General features: G+C 44.7%; 1 protein-coding gene across 3 annotated transcripts in view; it reads right to left on the bottom strand.

Moving 5' to 3' along the window:
- The window catches only part of DYRK4 (dual specificity tyrosine phosphorylation regulated kinase 4), a 977358-nt gene extending 958917 nt beyond the window's left edge, over positions 1 to 18441 (bottom strand). For 2 of the 3 annotated variants that reach the window (XM_078654204.1, XM_078654218.1), the window contains exon 1: positions 17900 to 18369. In XM_078654204.1, the coding sequence (XP_078510330.1) occupies positions 17900 to 17923 (24 nt within the window). In that variant the 5' untranslated portion in view covers positions 17924 to 18369. Of the gene's footprint in view, positions 1 to 17899 lie in introns of all 3 variants that reach the window. The other variant, XM_078654210.1, reaches the window with a different exon arrangement.
- Positions 18442 to 21518: the final 3077 nt, after the last annotated feature.

Below are 21518 nucleotides of genomic sequence, written 5' to 3'. Positions count from 1 at the left end.
GCGTTACCAATTTTTGCTTTGAGACTCGACAGACCACATTTGTGACCCACATGTATTACCTCACGTTTGATGCTTTTGTATTATCATGATTAGATTTTTTGATCCACATGTATCACTTCACGTTTGATGTTTATGTATTATCATGATTAGACTTTACCCCTCACCTTTTCCACATGATAAACTAGTATTATATTTCATTTCTTTTGTCGATTCCCTGATGAAGGGCATGAGTGAAATGCCCGAAATGCATTGGATATCATATAATGACATTGCCTGAAACACATTGGATTACTATTCATACGAAAAATGATATGAAGTTTACAAATATGAAAGAAAAATAATTTCATTAAATGAATTATATATTCAATCAATACTGAACTGAGTTGAAGAATTTTTTCCCAAAAGGAAAGACAACTAATATGTGTGCCTTAAAGGGATGAGATTGGACATCGTCCGACCTCACATCTATGTATTTACTGGACGACGTTGGACCCTCGTCGCCACCTCTAGGAGCACCATAAAAAACATTTTTCACCCTTAAACAAACATTGTCATAATTTCAGCTGTGCATCTACCCAACAATCTATCAACACTCCACTATACCCCACCCAGTCCCGCCCCCACACCGCTTCATGGCCCCACATGGGTACCTGAGCGAGCCACCACTACATTTACCACTACAGGGGAAGCGAATTGTATATTGTATACACCTTCCGGGAATACAAGTCCGCAGTGCGTAAGACAAACCTAGGTCATGTCGCATATGCAGGATCCGTGGGTGCCCGTGACCAAAAATAGGTACCAAGGATCCTGATAACATTGCAGCATTGGCACTCAGGGCAGGGGTGAACATCTATCACCATGCAGGGGACATTTAATTCCCAAGAGGCACTTTGTCATGGAAGAGAGAAGAGGTGGGGGTGATGGAGCAAGGACTCATAGAAAAGAGACTTGCTTGTAAGCAATCTGCTAGTTTAACTCACTAACATGTTATTAAATTGTTTCGTGGAAAATTAATGAGCACCACACAAATACGTGGGTTAATGAAGCTTCCCTATGTGTTTACTAACGCTAATAACATGAATGAAGGACCAAAACTGCTTTTAACAGGGAAATGTTTACTGCACATGCGTCAACTGCATCTACGCAATATGACGAGTTAATGCTTGGAGGGAAATTCTTGCGCATGAGCAGAAGGCAATAAAATGGAGTCTTGAAGACTCGCGTGCATGGCACTTAGCTGAAACAAGACGAACTGTATTACTAAATGCTAATGCGGGGAAAGTATTAATAAGTAAAGGGGAGTAGAGTAGAGATGGGTGGTGTACAGTGAAACTATTTTATTTATGAAAGTAACACTTGTCTTTCTGACTTTATCACTAGTTTGCATTCGGGCCTCTCATGTATAACTGAAGTAAGCAGAGTCATGTGACGACTGTGCATGACTACTAGTAAACCCGGAATGATGAGTCGGAGTTTTAACAAAAGCCAAGGTCGCAAAGAGTCCTAGCCTAAGAACGGACAGTGAAAAGTTCTACAAAATGAACCTACATGTTGGATTTTTAACAAATGTTGCAAATGAAACATGAATGCAGGTGGGAAATAAAATTATGAATAAAAACTAAGGGTATGGGTTTTTGAACAATGGTTTAACTGAGTAAAGTGACATGTAAGCATGGTGCCATGATCTTCCCCCTTTGCCAGACCAATTAGATTTCGAATTTTTACGATATTGAAACTTTAGTGGGTGGTACATGATGAACGAAAGGTATAAATGAGATAGCTTTAGATAGTTAGTTAGCACAAGAAATAAAGATATGAAGAGCTCAGGATTCTGTCTGTGTAGCGGGAGATGCTGATGCTGTGAGAGATGCTGATGAAGAAGCCGAATGCAGAACCTTCTATCCTAATTTTATTGGGTTAGATAAGAAGATCGCAGAAGAATCTCGAGGAGGAAGAGAATATCAGAGAGGGGTACGACGCAACCGGAGGTATTAGAGAGATCAACTATTGTGTCCTGCATCCTGACCTGAAGTCTTTCTTGCCTGATCTTTCCCGGGGGACCCTTACCAGCCCTTTGGCCAGGGGGTGGTCGTCACACCATTTTTGGTAATTATAATTTCGGGTTATTTGCAGATGTTCTTTTCTCTCTGTCCTCTCACCTTTTTGAGCATTGATCATTGCATGAGTCCGAAGTAAGAGTTTGATGATTGACTAATTGAATTTTTCTCTCCTAAGAATGATGGCGAATGCAAACACTGCGAGGAGGCAAGATGACGGCCACTTAGTTGTGGCTGTAGCGGTGCTGCGGTGAGGCTGGTACCCGAAGGAGCTTAATGGAAGTTCAGCATTAGTCGGGCGCCTACTTACTGTTTGGTGTGAATTTGGAAGTGAAGTTGAGCAGCAATTGGGGATTTTTAGAGGCATGCTGGCTGCGTTGTCCTGTCGCGGATTGGTAGCTCGTCTACTGCGAGGATTGGCGGCCGTGCTATCGGCTCTCTCCCCCAGCGCGAAACGCCGCGGCTCCTTCGGAGGGCGGAGCCTGGTGATAAGACCGCTGCCGCGAAGAAGCTCAGAGCCCAGGTCGGAACGCCCGAGGAGGAAGTCGTTTGGGTGTTCGTGCAGGTTGCAGAAGGGAGCATTTGGGGAGACAATGGCTCCGAAACTAAATCAAGCCTCTAAAGCCGCCTCAAAAAAGAAAAATTTTCGAGAGGAGGTCGCAACTAAGGTGACAGGAGCACAAACACGGACGCCGGATAATCGTAAAGAAAAACAGCAGCCTCTGACCCGGACCCGGCAGGCTACAGTTTCAATAGCCGAGATGCTTACAAAAGCTGGTAAGGAGAAGGTGGCGGAGGCAGCCGGGGGCGTGCCTGTATTGGTAGAATTGACTGTAGGCGAGACCGAGGCTTCACAAGTACCTCAGGATGTGTACATTGCCAGCAGGACTGTCAATTCAGAAACCGATGATTTGCAAGCTGAAGTGGCAATGCAGGGCAAGGTGGTGGAGGAGGTGCTAAAGGGGTCAAAAGAAGGAGGAGGCCTTGGGGACCCGGGGGACCCCGCTGCAGAACTGGGAGAGTCGTCAGAGGCGACATCCGACCCCCAAATACAGGCACAGGCTCAGAGTGCTATGGATGTTATTGACGCTGGCGGAAAGGAAGAACTAGCTCTATTGGAGGTGGGGGAAGTCGATGATATATCTTTGAAACTGGGGCTGGGCAGGGGGCTCAAAGTGATGCGTTTTTCTCGGCCTCTGATGGCTTGGAATGGTCTGAGGAGAAGGAAGATGGTGATTGCAGCTCCCTTGGGGTCTCTGAGAGGGAACCAGAGACAGAGCACCCAGCAACTGCATTGAAAGTATCAGCAGCTGTGGCGAAGGGTCAGAAAGACCTCCGATGTGAATTGAGCTGGGACCACTCCGCCTCATTACCTCTACAGGGCAGCCCGGGTATTGAGAGAGCACAAATGTCCCTACTAGAAACAATCCATCAGGAGATCATAGCCCGCAGGGAAGAGATACGCCAGGAAAACCGTAAGTCACAAGCAGCAATGAGGAAAATGAGGAGCGTGGTTAGGAAGCTGTCTAAGGCCTGTATAAACACCGGGGACAGAGTCTCAAATCTGGAGGACAGGATTGTCTCAACAGAAGCGGAGGTGGAGGTGGCAGTGGCCAAGGTTAACGCACAAAGCTCCCAGGTTGTAGACATCCAATGGAAGCTTGAGGAGATGGAGAACAGGCTCCGTAGAAACAACCTGAGGGTTCAGGGCATTTACCATCAAGCTCTTTGAACAGGCATTCCCTGAGTTAGCGAGCTGGAACTGGTCCATTGAGCTGCAGAGAGTTCATCGTACCCCTTTCAAGGTTAAAAAGAATATGAAAGAAGGGGACAAACCCAGGGCGATTCTGATCTTCCTAGGAAACTTTATTTTGCGACAGGCTATCTTTGATCTAGCAAGGCCTAATGCTAAACGAGGATGCGATGGGTTCTCATTTTTTGTGCGGCCGGATTTCTGCCACACGACGGTAGAAAGACGCTGGCAGGTTTGTAGATCATTTGAATAAATGGGTGGGAGAATTTTTTTGCAGCAAATAGGTATAGTACATCCATCACGGAATGGGGTCTGGGAGGCTTTTAAAGCCGCTTTAAGGGGAGAGTCGATTAGCTGTTCTGCCAGGCCTAGAAGAGAGGATAAGGCGGAGGTAGAGAAACTTATGGGCATGCTATCTACCGCGGAGGAACAGCATATCAGAGATATTGCCACTGGTGGAGATGGTAAGGAAAGCCATAATATATTGGTGGCAGTTAAAGTGGCATTGCAGAAGGAGGTAACACAAAAGGCAATCAGGGATTTTCAATCTTATAGGGCAAAAAGATACCAAACAGAAGAGCAAGCCGGTAGAGCGCTAGCCCTGCGGCTAAGGCAGGAAAAATCTAAAAATCATATCACTTGCATTGAGGAAGATGGAACTGTTTATACGGAAATTAAAGATGTTCTGAGGGTATTTGAAAATTTTTATAAAAAACTGCATGATGTGGGGGATACTGAGAGCAACCAGGGGGAGGAGTATCCAGATAATGGCCCCTGTTTAAATGATGCAATTAGAGTGACCTCGATAAAGATATATCACACGCCGAGGTCCTGGCTGCACTGCGGGAGTTAGCCCCCGGAAAAGCCGCTGGCCCAGACGGGATCCGCCTGGAGGTGTACAAAGCAATAGAACGTGAGATTGTCCCATTGTTGGTCGACCTTTTCAACGGGATTGTATACTCAGGGGTAGTCCCTGATTCGTGGAAGGAAACCAACATTATAATCTTCCACAAGAAGGGGAAACCAGCAGAGAAACCAGGATCCTACCGGACAATATCATTGATTAATACCGATACAAAGCTCTACTCAAAGATCTTGGCTAAGCGGTTGGGCAGGATCATTGGCGATCTCGTCTCCCCGTGGCAGCATGGGTTCGTTCCCGGACGGGGCACAACAGATCATACATGTAGAGCTATAACTTTATTTGATGCCCAGGATGCCGCGGGGGGGGGGGAGATCACCATTATCCTGCTCGACGCAGAGAAAGCGTTTGATCGTGTTGAGTGGAGCTTTCTTTGGGGGCAGCCAGAGTTACGGTTATGGGGGAAAAGTCGGACAAATTTACTATAAAGAGAGGGACACTCCAGGGCTGTCCCTGTTCCCCTATCCTTTTCACTTTGTATATCGATCCCCTTATCCAGAGAATTTTAGAGAGCCCTAGTATCCCTCCTGTGATTTTTAACGGCCATATTAATAAGCTATTAGCGTATGCCGAAGATTTGGCTGTACTCACAACGAACCCCCAGCAGGCACTACCGGCTCTGGTACAGATGGCGAAGGTTTTTGGTGAGCGCTCTGGGTACCTCCTAAATGAATCTAAAACACAGATAATCTGTTCAAAAAATATTGTGAAATCCGATTCTAGATTTGTGGACTCAGCTGTTTATTTTGGGGTAAAAATTATTGCATCAATTGGTAGAATAGTAGACCGAATTGAAAAGAATAGATGTACTGCATCTTTCTTTGGTAGGCGGGGTTAATGCTCTAAAAATGTTAATGTTCCCTAGAGTGCTGTATCTCTTTAGGGCTATACCCCTTTTTCTTGAGGAAAAAATAATGAAACAGCTGTAGTCCATTTTTATAAGGTTTATATGGCACTACGGCAAGATTAGACGCTCCACCAGCTTTATGTCACTGCCGAGGGAAAGGGGTGGTATGGCACTCCCAAATCTTAGATTGTACCATTGGTCATGCCTCCTGATTCAAATGTCTATTTTGTTTCAATTTGATGTCAGACCTGCTGGGGAAAATTCAAACTCAGGGATCCAGGGGCCTCCCCCAATTTATGAGATGTTGTTCGGGGGGAAAGCCACTGGCCTATTGCTGTGTGAAGTGGAACGTAGGTTTTATAAGAAGGCGCGCTTTAAGACGTTATACGGGGCATGGTTCGTCTGGAAATCTATCCTGAAATATTTTAATGCCCCGAAAGTAAACTCTTATATACACTTGGAAAATTCATGTCTGCTTCCGCAATTGAGGGCAGATAGGAATCTCCAGGTTTGGAATAGAATGGGGGTTAAGACTATTGGAGATCTCATTGAGGGGGATAAGATTATAGGGTTTGAGGACCTGCAAAAGCGGTTTGGTAACCTTGCTAACCAGTGGTTTGTTTATGGACAAATTGCCCGTACTCTAAGGGCCCTAAGACCTAAACTGAAGCCCCAGGTAGATAATCCGGTAGTTGAGGCCCTGGTTAGTGGGTGCACAACGATTGAAGTGATTTATGACCTTCTGGAAGTAAGGATTCAGAATGATATCGAGAAAATGGAAAGTGCTTGGGCTACTAAACTGGGAAACCCTGATGTTGATCTAGAACTTGCTCATGGTTTAAATAAAAAGCTTTTTCGGGCTTCTAACTTACGGGCTCAGCACTACAAAACAGTTTTTAATTTGTACCATACCCCGGCCAAAGTATTTGCATGGGGTGTCAGGTCTGATGATTGTTGCCCTAGGTGTAATTCATGTCAAGCAGACCTAGTACACATGTTTGTTACTTGTGATAGGCTGGGCCCACTTATGGATGAGATCATGAAATTCTGGGAGGGGCTGCTAGGTCACAAGATCGATCTATTCCCTACGTTGGTATTAATGGGTACAGACTCAAAATTGGATTTGGAAGAGGATGAGGAAGCCCTGGTTTTTATGTCAGTAGCTGTGCTTCGAATTCTGATTTCAGCTGGTTGGAAAGATGCTATTGCACCATCCTTTCAGATGTGGCTCTCGAGACTCCTGGGCATTCATAATATTGACTCATGCTTATATGAATTCAAAGGAGCTAAAAAGCGGAAGATGGGAAGACGCTTTTGGGCTCCCGTTTTGAAACGGAGGAAGGCTAGAATTTGATCTGGAATCAGTATTTTATTGGTATATTTATTTGAATGTAATGGTATTTTATTCCCACATCATGAATTGTACATCTGTCTATGTATATCTTGAAAATTATGTCCCTGCTATTGTATTTTTGTATCAAATTTTAATGCTCTGTTTGTGTCTATTTAACCGTTTAATCCTTGTATTGGATCATAACCCTCAATAAAAAAAATTAAAAAATTTAAAAAGAATGATGGTGAATGCATTGTGTGTTTGAGATGGTTCACATGAGTTGAAATTTAGATAAAGATTTAAAACTTTCCCGAGTCTGTGGTTATTTACTTTAAATGAATAAGATAGAGTTAGTGTTAATCTTCACCATCAACTATTTCAACTAATGGTCCATCGACTAGAGGAAAGAACTTTTTGATCAGTGAAAGGTTAGTTAAGAGTAAGAAATAACTAATCTTGAATTGTGGAAAATCATAAAGTTTGACTCCAGCGGTTTATTCAATTGTGTGTGTGTTTATGGGCCCAGGAGAGTATATGGTATTGGAGTATCTGTTGTTGGTACGCCGCTGGATCAGGGGTGTGGGTCTTATAAATAATACTTCATACTTGCACTCATGTTGTCATCCAAAACACTGAGCAATCTAATGCATTAGAGCAGATGTGTATGTGCATCTTTATTTCTTATGCTTTGTCCACTTGAATATAATGTACATAGTACAGTACATAGTGACTAAATAATAACTTCAGTGAATAATATCTACAACACATGCCTGACCAAGCAATAGCCTTTTTTTTTTTTTATAAATTTTTATTTTATTTTCACCTGGTATAAGACAGCAAAACATTCAACATAGTTTCAATTCATCAAGCAGATACAAAATAAAACATGAATTAATCAGTTGTTTCAATTTGTCAATTAAAGTAGCTAAACATAAGATCATAAAAACACAGGAAGGCATGTAATGGTCTTGGGTATATCAATTCATTTCTAGGTTCCCCCAAATTTTCTCAAATTTCTTTAGCGATCGGACACCCCTAAATTCTGCCAGCGTACACTCCATAATTTTGATTTCATTAACCAGGTACCACCATTCCAAAGCGTTGGGTGGGTTGGGGTTAATCCAGGCCCTTACTAAAGTTAATTTGGCACAGGAAAATAAGATTGATAGCAGTATATAATGTGGTTGACTTGTCAGATGTGGGCCTAATATTACCATGGGTGCTGTTATTGATGAGCTAAGAATATTTTTTGTGGTTAAGATTTTTCCCACTTCTTCCCAGAATTTCCCTAATTTCGGACATGAGAACAACATATGGACTAGATCTGCCGCATACTCGTCACATTTCGGGCATTTAGTTTTTTCTCTCATAATGTTGTTTGAGGTCCATTTAGAAACATTTTCTGGGGTATAATATAGCATGTATATGGTTCTATATTGTTGTAATCGTAAGCTAGATGATCTTACATGATCATGAATATTAGTGTAGGATTTACTTATTTGTTTTCCTGTTAAATTAGTTCCAAGTTTTAGATTCCATTTATTAGCTAGTGTATCGTTGTCGTCAGATCTTAAACCTATAAAAAATTTATATGCCGAGCTGATTATTGATTTTTTTTTTTTAGAGTTTAAGAGGTCCCAAATACCCCCGCTCGACAAGGTGTTAATTCTATTCTTCCGCACTAAAAAGTCGTATATTTGCATATATTTAAATCTGTGTATATCGGACAGTCCATATAATTGCTTTAAAGTAAGAAAATCCAGTATACCTTGAGAATTATATAAGTCGCCCAGAACCATAATTCCTTTCAGTTGCCACCTACGGAATTCCCCGTCGCTAAATATATTGTGCAGCCCGGGATTGTCCCACAGGATTAATTGTGAGTGGAATATAGTGGTTTTACAGTGACTAAGTATATCCTTCCATATTCTTACTATGTCTCGCACGGTCTTAAATTTAACCCTTTTGTAGAAGTTAGGATCTGTAACACAAAAAAAAAATTGTTTAGCATCTCCCTTTAGTGATAAATGATGATAGAAAAGTAGGTCTTCTACATTTAGTAGTGATCGAATACGTCTTATAAAAGAAGCCCAAAAGTATAATTTCATGTCGGGAAAGTTAAGACCACCAGTTCCTATTTTGTTTTTCAGCATCTTTAACGACCTCCTAGCCTTCTTATACCCCCAAATAAAGTTGCAGAAGATCCTATCTAATTGTTTGAAAAAAAGCCTATTCTGTGCCAAAGGAATTGATCTAAATAAATATAAATATTTAGGTATGATTTTCATTTTTATCAGATTTATTCTACCGATTAGATTTAATGGAAGTCGGTGCCATTTTTTTAAATTCGTAGTGGTAGTTTTCATTAAATTTTTATAATTAATGGTATTGAGTTCTTTGATATTTGAGGTAATTTTAATTCCGAGATATGTCACGATCTTACATATTTCAGACACTGGTTGAGGGGGAGCAAAATTAGCTACTATTTGGGTTTTGTGAGCATTTAATTTATAACTTGATACATTGCCAAATTTGGATGCTTCAAGGTTGATAGCTCTTAAGGAATCAGATGTCTCGATCGGATATATAGCGATATCATCTGCATACGCAGTGATTTTTAAGCTTTGACTACTAGTCTTAAAGGGTATTATTCCTGCCTGAGTATCCAAAGCTTTTAAAAACGGTTCTAGTGAGAGGGCAAATAATAAAGGTGATAGGGGACACCCTTGACGTGTGCCCCTCTTGATAGGAAAACAATGTGACGTGAGGCCGCCATAGCTAGTATATGCTATTGGATTGTCATAAAGTGCCCGAATCCCATTTAGAAATTTTCCACCAACCCCCATTGATCCCATTACATGCCATAAGTAGTCCCACCCCACCCGATCAAACGCCTTTTCGGCGTCAAGCATTATCATAGCAAGGGGGGGTAGCCTCTACTTCTGCTATATCGAACGCAGTTATTGCCGTGTTGATATGGGCTGATGTATCCCTCCCTGTTATAAACCCGTGTTGCTGCGTATTTACAATTTTAGACATTAATGGTGCTAATCTTCTAGCTAAACACTTTGCGAAAATCTTTGCGTCAACGTTGATCAGGGAGATTGGTCTATATGAGCCCATCTCCTCTTTAGGTTTACCCTTTTTATGAAAAAAAATGATTTTGGCTTTGTTCCAAGAGCGGGGAGCTGACCCGGTTCTGCCAATATAAGTGATTACTTCTAAGAGAAAGGGTATTAGCACGTCCAAGCATGATTTGTAAATTGCCAGAGGGATGGTATCGACCAAGCAATAGCCTTAACAGTTCCTGACAGCAAATAACCTTTCTCCACATTCTTACCCCACAATTATCAGCGGGAGTGATCTTGATCAAATCATAACGGAGGCAAATTAAATTACTGTCCAACAGCCTCTTGACATAGACTTTCCTCACCATAAATTCATTACCTTCACTATTGATCACAGCACACACAAAGAGACGAGTATTCGTCCAGTCTCCCATTACAATGACACTTTGGCATTGGCTGTTCACAACACTGCACTCCTTACACAAAATAAAAATTGGAGACAAAGTTCACATCAATATTAATTAGAGGTGGAAGTAATCAAAGGAAAGAAATTGAGGAGTTTGAGAGAAAATGTCAAAAAATCTAACTCCAAATAACCTTCATTACCTCAGGCCAGGAAGAAGATAATACCTACATCACAAGGCTTGATGCAATTCTTTCAGTAACAAACCAACCAAGCCTGAAACCGATCCAATAAGGCTCTTCAATTTAGGGCAAGAATAATATGGTGCAGACACTGAATTTCTCACAGTACCACTTGCATCAAACTGGCTACCTTTTTCACTCAATTAATATCCCAATCTTAAAAACCATAGAACGCTCAGAGGTTCTAGCACAACATACTGAAAGAAAGTGAAAATCTAGTGCTAGGTGGTTGCTGTTATAACTCATTGACAATATCTTTCTAATTAGAGCCTTAGCAAATACTAAACCATAATTATACACTAACTATCACATTAGTTCCTCTAGTATAAAATGGCACATACTTTAAGTATTACGGCAGAATAGCATCAATACCTACCTGCTGCAATGCGTTTTGTCAGACTCTTATTACCGGACCACAGGAAGATTTACCTGAAAAACTTGGCAGTGACATATCTTTCCACCATCACCAGTCTCCCATTTCTTTCAAAACTTCTTGAGAATATGTGGTGAACCAAATTCAAAACTGGATCTCAGATTGTAAGATGGCTTTTGATTGGCTTTTGGAATAGGGCTCAGCACAAAATTGTCAAGGTTCAGGTAGTTGACGATGCCCTTAACATCTTGGATTGTGGAAAATCATCTTTCCTCATTCAACTCGACCATAAAGTAAAATTTTGACACCATTGATCATAATGTTATGCTTGATTCTCTAAGTACCACGGTGGGATTTGAGGACACTGTATTGAAATGGCAGTGCCTCATTTCAGCAACTGTAAAGTTGTGGGGAGCGATTCACCAAGGTATTTTGGTATTTACAAAGTGTACTTACTACTCGTAAATGCCCTTTGTGAATACCAAAAGTTTAGCTTAACGCCTTTTGGTATTCACTAAGGCCATTTACAAGTAGTAAATGCCATTTGTGAATACCAAAATTCGTAAAGTTAGACTTTCGTCTCATTTTACCTTTGTGAATCGGGCCCATAATCTGCACGGACAATCCTGAATGACATACGCTTTACTGTCTGCCACTTGGTTCCATCATTGCTCTCATTTTGCTCAACCTTAAGATGGAGCCCGTTGTTGACCTCCTTAAGAATCTTGACATCAATAATGACTCTCTCGTTTATATTAGAAGAAACTCTATAGATGAGGTGTCCTTTCTTGCAAAATGTCTTATGCCAATCAACTGCAAGAGGGTACTACATAAACTGAATGTCAACCATTCAAAAATTGAGGTTTTACTGATAAAACTTTTACTGACTAGACAACACTACACTTTACTAAACCCCTGATAATGTTAAGAATTTCACCCACAGTCCTTAACAAGCATTGGTAAATGCATTAGGTTTTGCCAATGTGATTAATAATAAGCTGTTTTTGTATAAGTGTTAGCTTTTTGAGTAGTTGCACAATATAAGTTAAAGAAAGTCTGTTACAGTGTTTAACTAGTTATTGATGAATCCAATTTATTTTCATGTTAAGTCAACTTTAGTACATTCTTTAGACTTGTAAGACGGCGGTTCCGAACTGCCGTCTTACAAGCCCGCTTGCGGAGCAGAACACGCCATTACCAACATTTCAGATGTAACCCAAACCACATAAAGACTGGCTTTGTCGATTCCCTGACGAAGGGCATGATTGTAATGCCCGAAATGCATTGGATTCTATATCAAGACATTGCCGGGAATGCATAAAGTTATATCGCATAGCAAAATCTAAGAATGTACTAAAGTTGACTTAACATGAAAATAAATTGGATTCATCAATAAAGTCAAACAAGGAACAGAGCAATTGAATGTGAAGTCTTTTTTCCATTAAAAGACAACCAATATGTGTGCCTTAAAGGGATGAAACTAGATACCATCTAGTACACCTGCTGCACCATTCAAACCATGCCTCCAGTACCTGAAAGATAACTGCATTTGTGACTGCCTGTTTAGTAGTAAAATATAGCAATATTTGGTGTTTAGAGGAGTTATGAAAATTTTGAGCCACAGTGCCACTGCACCTGCTCCACCATTTAAATCATGACCCTATTGCCAGTAAGGTAACTGCACTTGTGACTGCCTGTTTAGTAGTAAAATATTGCTAAATTTGGGGGCTTATTTATGGGAAACTAATGCAGCGCGGTGCCACAAGTTCATTTGCTGAGCCATGCTGTGTACGTTTCGAGGCACAGGGATGCTAAATATTTACAGCAACATGTCGCGTCTCTGTGCCTTTCAGCTGCACTGGCGCATACACTGCTGCCATGCGCCAGCGCAGGCACCATTACACAATGGTGCAAGGATGCCTGTGTCATGGGGAGATTGTTTTTGTGCAGAAAGGGGCACCTTCCTGCATAAAAACAATCACTTGAGGGGATTTCCTCTTCCAATGCATACTGTAGAATGTAGCACGCATTTAAAGAGGAAAAATGAAGAGAAATTAAAAAATGTCTCCTCATTGTGCCTTGCAACACCACCACCGGGGGTGTTGTAGTATTCTGACATATTTCCAGGTTTACGAATGCTCGTAAATCTGGAAATGCATCATTGGCATGGATGTTGTGTGGGAACTCCCACAGCAAAAACCATGTTATGCCGCTAACACGCAACGTTTTGCATGAAATGGGGCGATATTTACAAGCACACATAAAGCCACGCAGGGTGGCTTTACCTGTGCTTGTAAATTTTACGGAGTAGGTTGCACCGCTGGAGCGTCACGCAATGTGACGCACCGACGGCGAAAGGGGCTCATAAATAAGCCCCATGGTGTTTAGAGGGGTTTCTAGAGCTTTGGGCATCGGTGTGACTGCACCTGCTGCACCATTGAAATCATGACACTAGAGCCTGCAAGGTAACTACACTTGTGACTGCTTATTTTGTAGGTAAATATAGCAATAGTTGGTGTTTAGAGAAGTTCTGAAAAATGTTGGCCCGGTGCCACTGCAACTGCAGGACCATTGAAATCATGGCCCTAGTGCCTGTTAGATAACTAAACTTGTGGCTGCCTCTTTTGTAGTAAAGTTTAGATATATTCTGCATTTAGTGGGGTCCCTAGACCTTTCAGCCCGGTGCCACTGCACCTTCTGTACCATTTAAATCAAGCCCCTTCTAACGGCAAGATTACTGCAATTGTGTCTGCCTGTATAGTCGTAAAATATAGCAATATTAGGTATTTTGAGGAGCAAATGACAAATTTTGGGCCCGGTGCCACTGCACCCGCTGCACCATTCACATCATGACTTTGTTGTCTGCAAGGAAACTGCACTTGTGACGGTCTTGTTTAGTCATAAAATGTAGCAATAATCTGGATGTTATGGGTCACAAGAGCTTGCGGCCCCAGTGCAGCTGCACCTACTTCACCATTAAAATAAAGTCAATTTTAACTGCAAGGTAACTGCAACTATGACTGCCTTTTAAGTAGTCAAATATAGAAATAGTATGTGTTTGGTGGAGTTCTGACAACTTTTGGGCCCGGTGCTACTGAACCTGCTCTACCATTCAAATCATGACCCTGTTGACTGTAGTGCACCGCACTTGTGGTTGCTGGTTTAAGAATAAAATATAGCAATATTAGGTGTTTAGTGGGGTGTCTGGAGCTTTTGGTCCTGATGCCACTGCACTTTCTCACTATTGAAATAATGACCGTGTCACCTGTACGATTACTGCACTTGTGATTGCCTGATAGTAATCAAATATAGCAATATTTGGTGTTTAGTGGAGTTATGACAACTTTTGACCCCAGTGCCACTGCACCTGCTGCACCATTTAAATCATGCCCCTTTCAACTGCAAGATAACTGCAATTGTGACTGCCTGTGCAGTAGAGAGATATAGCAATACTTGGGGCCCATTAGGATAACGGACGGATCGCCACTGCCCATATGGCGATGGCGATCCGCCCACCAAAAACCTCCGCCCGCTTCTATTTTCCCTCCACCACATTACCATGGCGGGGGGGACCCCGGCGGATGGGATGACCGTCCGCCGGTTTTCCGCTGGTAGGAAATCCGCCCGATTGCCTACCGGGCGGAAAAGCAGTTCAGATGGTGGCAGTGTCTGGTAGACGCTGCCATCCATATTTGTATGCGGCAGGTGTTTTTTTACATTGGGGGCCTGTAGCGGGCTCCCAGGGATCCTGGAGGGTCGGAGGTGCACTTGGGGAGTACCTATTGTACCCCCCAGTAGTTTCATGCACAACATGGCAGGCACCCCGCGGTGCCTGCCATGTTGTGCATGGAAGTGCACAACATGTCTTTCTGGCATTGTGGCGGGCGGTGCTGAGTGCACCGCCCACCACAATGACAGGAATGCAGGATGCGCCCGCCACTGTGGCGGGCGCATCCTAATGTCCCCCACGGGACCGCTGCCCTTATGGTGGGCGGTCCTATTTCCCGAGTACGCCCGCCATCCTAATGACCCCTTAGGTGTTTAGAGAAGTTCGGACAACTTTTGGGCCTGGTGCCACTGCACCTGCTCCACCATTCAAATTAAGACCCTGGTGTCTGCAAGGTAACTGCAATGTGGCTAACTGTTTTGGAGTAAAATGTAGCATAGCTCTTGTATATTGACTTTATTTTTATTGTTCAATGTTTATTACAACTTTTAGAATTTGATCATAATGACCAAAAAGATTATGCTGAAAAAAAATAATTTGTTAATACTCACCATGTGCATAAAAAAGTACTGAGGCATGAATGGGAAATGCCACAAATGTTCTATGGCTAAAGCATCTGCTTTACACAAATAAGTAATAAAAAGCAAGCATACTGTTAGAAGCTGTCTGTCTTTTACGTGGGGAAAGATCTTATCTTGACAGTGAATGGGGCTTAAATTGTGTTAACAGCTTTAGTAGAAGTATCGTAAATATGTGCAGCCAGGGGATGTTAACAAAATAAAAGTTCCACACAAAAGTGACTGAACACAGTAATTCGGCCATGGGAACTGATAAGAGCTCAATTTTAAGATCCATTAAATACAAGAGATTTCACTAGCACAACACAAGCGCTGTGCAGGCGAAAAATGAAAACATAATATCACTTGGGTTCATGCTTGAAAATACGCTCCATCTTCAGTAACATATAAACATATTGGTTAGGAAGCCCGCAGCAAGAGATGATGCCATAAAAAATAAATAAGTTACTTCAGTGCAAGTACTGATGAGAGTTGTCAGAGCACTGGTCGTAAATGGAATGGACCATTGCAACCCCCTGCTAAGAAGCCTCCTTAAGGGCCTGATTTAGAGTTTGGTGGACAGATACCTCATCACAATATCCTGCCCACCCTATTCCAAGTGCATTATACTGGAATGTATTTGAAATAAGGCAGTCGGGATATCCATTGTGCTCCGCTCTGTACTGTACTCTTGTGCACTTGCAGCATCATGTAAATCGACATTCTGGGGCATATTTGCAAGCCCCTTGCACCACCAGAGTGTCACTTTTTTTGATGCTCTAGTTGCTCAGTGTGTTGGCCGATATTTACACGGCCATGCAAAGACATCCTGTGTGGCTATGCATGCCTTGTAAATATGGCCCCTTTCAAGCATTGCTCTGCGTGAAAGGGACATTCCATGGGTGTTGCTGTGGGTGTTTCCACGCAAAACCCATGGATTCTGACACAATCTCAGAGTTACAATGTTATGTAAACCTAAGAATGTGTCAGATTTTAACGCCTCCACAGGGGAGACATAAAAGTGATGCAACAAGGATCAATACCTTCATTTCTCCTTGTTTTTTCCTCTTTCAATGTGTGCTGCATTCTGCAGCATGCATGTAAGAAGGAAAATGACAGCAATTATTGTTTTTGTGCAGGATGGTGGCCCTTCCTGCACAAAAACAATCATCCTTGCAATGCATGAACCCTTGCACCATGGTGCAAGGGTGTCTGCGTTGGCGCTAGGCAGTCTATTGTGTGCCAGTGCAGAGGAAAGTATTGTTGTAAACATGACGCATCCCTGCACTTTACTAATGACGCACCTCATCACAGCATTATGGCTTGCAGCGCCGCGCTGCATCATCTTGTAAATATGCTCCTCTGTTGTATATGTTTGTAGTGTGGTGTTGTACATCCCTCCGACGCCCATGAGTTGTGGGTTGCACTCTACAAAAGTAAGCAATTCAAGAAATAAATCTAGTTAAACTCAAAATCCTGAGCAGAGCCAAGATTATGCTGGCCAGACAATGTTATAAAGACTTTAGAGCAGTCATTCAAGTGCTTCGAAAACAAAATGAAACTCATAAGTAGTCCCCTAGAGGCGGCCAATATACATTACTAGAACCAAAAAATACAGCCGGGAGAGACAAGGCAATCACAATACACAAGATCACAATACACAAGAGCAATCAGTGCTGGAAACTGCCCATGTCATTGTTCTGGGTTTTGGTTTCACACCACGTTTAGGTCCAGGCGGCGAAGCGAACAAAGAGCTGAGGGAATGTTTTGTTTGGTGACACAACAGGTGGGAACCTTGGTGATAGGGCAGTGAACATTAGTATCTTTCTTACAGTGGGTTCATAATTGCAGGTGTCATATGATAGGTCATTCACTAAAATACACGCAGGCTTGTTAGAATGAATGTTAGAGTTCCACGTGTACTAACAGAAGCAATCAATTACTACTTAAAATGCCTTTGGAAACATGCAATTCGGCGTGTATTCAGCACTTTACCAAACACTACCTAACATGATTTCATGACGAAATAATGTCAACGTAGAAGTAAACAAATGACACGTTTGTATTTTTGCTTTGTAAGTCAATCGGATGAGTTATGAAAAAAAACTATTCTCGTTCTGTAATTTAAAAAAAAAATTGTTTGCATATCAAGCAGATTGCGATTACTATTAGTGGCTGTCCTTCAACAATAGTGGCATTTTACGCCTGCCGTATATAATGACGTATTCAGTGAAAGCGCATGGGTCGAAAGTTGTAAATGTTTCTATCATACTATTATCAAGTGACGCACCTTGTAATTACAAATTGAGGATGTTCTGTAGGAAGATAAGAGATCGCGGCTAAGTTCAGCGTAGTAGCACGTGGGTCTCGTGTGCGGGAGACTCAGCCCTTCATCCTTTATGGGTCGGCAGCAAAAGTAGACTGTAGTTGGGTAAATTGTCATTTACAGAGTTGCAGTGAGGGAAAACATAATGGTGGGGGCAAATATTTTCTTAACACAGATTACCATAGGCTATGTATTTTATACATGTGGCGGAATGAATGTAATTTAATGCTATGCCACATGACAAAAGCATTTTAATACATCAATGTGCAGCGTCTAACTTTCTCGTACCTTGTTAACGATGTCTGGCAGCATGTCACCGATGTTCTTTCTGTGTTTTTGTTTTTTAAGAACTATTGCCTTCCATATTTCATTTTAAGACGCTTAACCCCAGCCGTCCGTTCAGGTCTCTTAAAATTCAGAGCACAGGAAGTGCGTGACCTCTGCCCCCGCCACAAGTCAGGTCTTCTCCGCTGCAGACGCAGTGGGGGAGTTTTCATACACGTCACCTGTTTACTTGAGAGTGGAGACACGAGTTCACGGAACTGTTCATTGCGTGTTCCAGTCACCGCACCGGAGCGCACAGCCCTGACAAGGGGCAGACCTCGGTAACATTTCTGTTGGTCCCGTGCAGTCACAATGGGTTCCTACAAAGAAACCGTACACTCTCCCCACCCACAATGCCGAGTCAAATGATGCCGGTCGCTCTGGGCGGAATGGAAGCCCTTTCAGTCCCTGTCTGTTTCAACTTGAACACAACCTTGTAGCCTAATTACATGGACGACGAGCTGAGCGTGTATGCTGTCTGAAATGATAAGGTGCTCGCAGTGCCCGTTGCCACAGCCACAGCCACATCCGTTTTGATGCTAGGATGAGATAAGCCTGAGACGAAGAACAGTATGATCTAGTGAATACATATTTTAGTGTAAGTCTGCTTTTTTTTTTTTAAAAAGTACAGTCACCACCAAATGCTGTATTTTTGTTTGATAGCAAATTGAAAAGAAAAGAAAAAAGAAAAAAGTACTTCTACGAATGCAATTCTTGGTGCCACGAAGAGTGAAATCTTGGGCAAATAATAGAAATCAAACTTAATCTGCAATAGTGAAAAAGGTTGATGAGCAATTCATTAATGAAGGGAAGGTTTCTGTCCCTAGTCGTTCTGCTCCCCCACGACGCCACTGAGCTAGGTCCCTGTACTGACGGAGCCACCCGGCCCGTCCACACACGCACACACGCACGCATACAGCCTGGGGGCGGGTCAAGCCCTCCGGTATAAATAAACGGGCGCAAGACTGTCTCGTGGTCTTCGGCTCCTAGCATGTAGCCAAGTGTCTGTGTCGTCATTCACAGAAAGTGTATCGTAGGCCTCACTCTGAGGCATAGGTATCCCTTACCCCATGCCAACTCTACACTGGCGACGAGGCGGGTACTTTGCCCACGCCTCGCCCCCGCGGAGTTGATTGCCGTGCCCCGCGGTGTGCTCATTGCCGCGCTCGCGCTGCCTGCGCTAGAGCCCGCGGCTGGGACCCAGTTACCTCGTGGGTGCCGCCGCTGAGTGGCCGATCCAGCCCCCTGCGGCCTGCTGTGTCTTCGTGCCCGTGGTGGCGCCAAAGGTGAGCCCTCCCGAGTGCTGGCGTCCGCCGCCCGCCTCACGACAGCGGCTGTACCCTGCTGTGCTCCGACTAGGCCCTGCTCCGCCTCTCTGCCTCCCCAGCACGCCTGCCCATCCGCACCTGGGGGGAGCAAATTGAAAAGAAAAGAAAAAAGAAAAAAGTACTTCTACAAATGCAATTCTTGGTGCCACTAAGAGTGAAATCTTGGGCAAATAATAGAAATCAAACTTAATCTGCAATAGTGAAAAAGGTTGATGAGCAATTCATTAATGAAGGGAAGGTTTCTGTCCCTAGTCGTTCTGCTCCCCCACGACGCCACTGAGCTAGGTCCCTGTACTGACGGAGCCACCCGGCCCGTCCACACACGCACACACGCACGCATACAGCCTGGGGGCGGGTCAAGCCCTCCGGTATAAATAAACGGGCGCAAGACTGTCTCGTGGTCTTCGGCTCCTAGCATGTAGCCAAGTGTCTGTGTCGTCATTCACAGAAAGTGTATCGTAGGCCTCACTCTGAGGCATAGGTATCCCTTACCCCTGGCCAACTCTACACTGGCGACAAGGCGGGTACTTTGCCCACGCCTCGCCCCCGCGGAGGTGATTACCGTGCCCCGCGGTGTGCTCATTGCCGCGCTCGCGCTGCCTGCGCTAGAGCCGGCGGCTGGGGCCCAGTTACCTCGTGGGTGCCGCCGCTGAGTGGCCGATCCAGCCCCCTGCGGCCTGCTGTGTCTTCGCGCCCGTGGTGGCGCCAAAGGTGAGCCCTCCCGAGTGCTGGCGTCCGCCGCCCGCCTCACGACAGCGGCTGTACCCTGCTGTGCTCCGACTAGGCCCTGCTCCGCCTCTCTGCCTCCCCAGCACGCCTGCCCATCCGCACCTGGGGGAGGGTGTCAAGCGGCGACGCATTCCGCGTCTATCGGGGGATGTGAATCGGCCCTCGCCGCTCTCCCTGCTCACGCATCTCGCGGACGCAGAGGTCGCACCCTACCGATGCTCACACATCTCGCGGAGCAATCGTTTCCCGCGTTTTGAAAGGCAGGCCACGCCCAGGGACGTGCAGATCCGAATCTCGGGGCCCAGGAAGGTCCGCTAAAGCCGGGAGACCCCCAGGGAACACGGATTTGCCCCAGGGAGGCAGGACAGGCTCGCCCAGCTGCCACCACAGCAAGCCGCCACGCGCTACAGACACACACCTGCATCAGTGCACAGCCCACATGCCACCACGCGCCACCACGCGCCACCACGCGCCAGGGATGAGTCAGCAAGCAGGCACAGGCACTGCGGTGGCCGACCCGACCCTGCAAGCCCCGGCTCAACAGCTCTTGGTGCCGCAAAATGTGCAGGCTCCTGCCCCAATTGTCAACGCCACACCAGCTCTGCCGGGACACGCCAGGGCAGCTCCGCTCCCGCCATTCAGCGAGCTGTCAGACCTGCCCACAGCCGCCGCACGGTGGCGCCTCTGGTTAGGCCGGCTGGAACATTGTTTCGTTGGGGTCAGAGAAACAGACGTGAAAGTCAAACGCTCATTACTCATGTGCTACGGAGGCGACGAGCTGTATGAACTATTCGAGACCCTACCAGACAGAGGGGACGACAGCGACTACACGGCCGCAATCACGGCGCTCAATCGCCACTTTGACCCCCGCGCAAACCCGGACTATGAGTGGTTCAAGCTGCGCCAGACCGGCCAAGCAGAAGGCGAATCAATCGACGTCTACTACGCGAGACTTCGCAAGCTGGCGACCTCCTGCGAGTTGCCGGACAGAACACTGGAAATCAGAGCGCAGCTCATCCAAGGCTGTCGGTCGGTTCAGCTGAGACGCCTCATCCTACGACAACCCCGAATAAGCCTGGACGAGATCCTGGTGTTGGCCAGGTCGCATGAACTCTCAAATGCCCGAGCGGAAGCGATGCAGGCCGCACTGGACAGGCCTGCGATGCCAGCCAAACACGTGTCCGTTAAGGAGGAGCACGTCGACGTCATCCGCAGAAGACCGTTTTCGTCCACCCAGAAAGGCCAACAACAACCGGGAGCCTCGCGCTCCGCATGCAGGAATTGCGGAATGGACCACCCTTCGAATGGCCGGTGCTTCGCACGTGGAAAAACATGCTCCAACTGTTGAAAGATGAATCATTTTGCGAAGGTATGCCGCAGCAGTGGCAGCCGACGTGCCGGTCCAAGTGGAAGGGGTGTCAGTCAAGGAGTGCGTCAATTCTCACTCGAAGACCCCGGACCCTGCGGCGACACCGCACAAGCTGCATTTCGAATGGACGAGGAAGAGGATGACGACGTATTCTTCG

This window comes from Lissotriton helveticus, chromosome 1_1, assembly GCF_964261635.1.
Source record: "Lissotriton helveticus chromosome 1_1, aLisHel1.1, whole genome shotgun sequence".
Classification (NCBI taxonomy): domain Eukaryota; kingdom Metazoa; phylum Chordata; class Amphibia; order Caudata; family Salamandridae; genus Lissotriton; species Lissotriton helveticus.
Note: the sequence above shows the minus strand (reverse complement) of the source record. Positions and strands in the feature narration are given on the sequence as shown.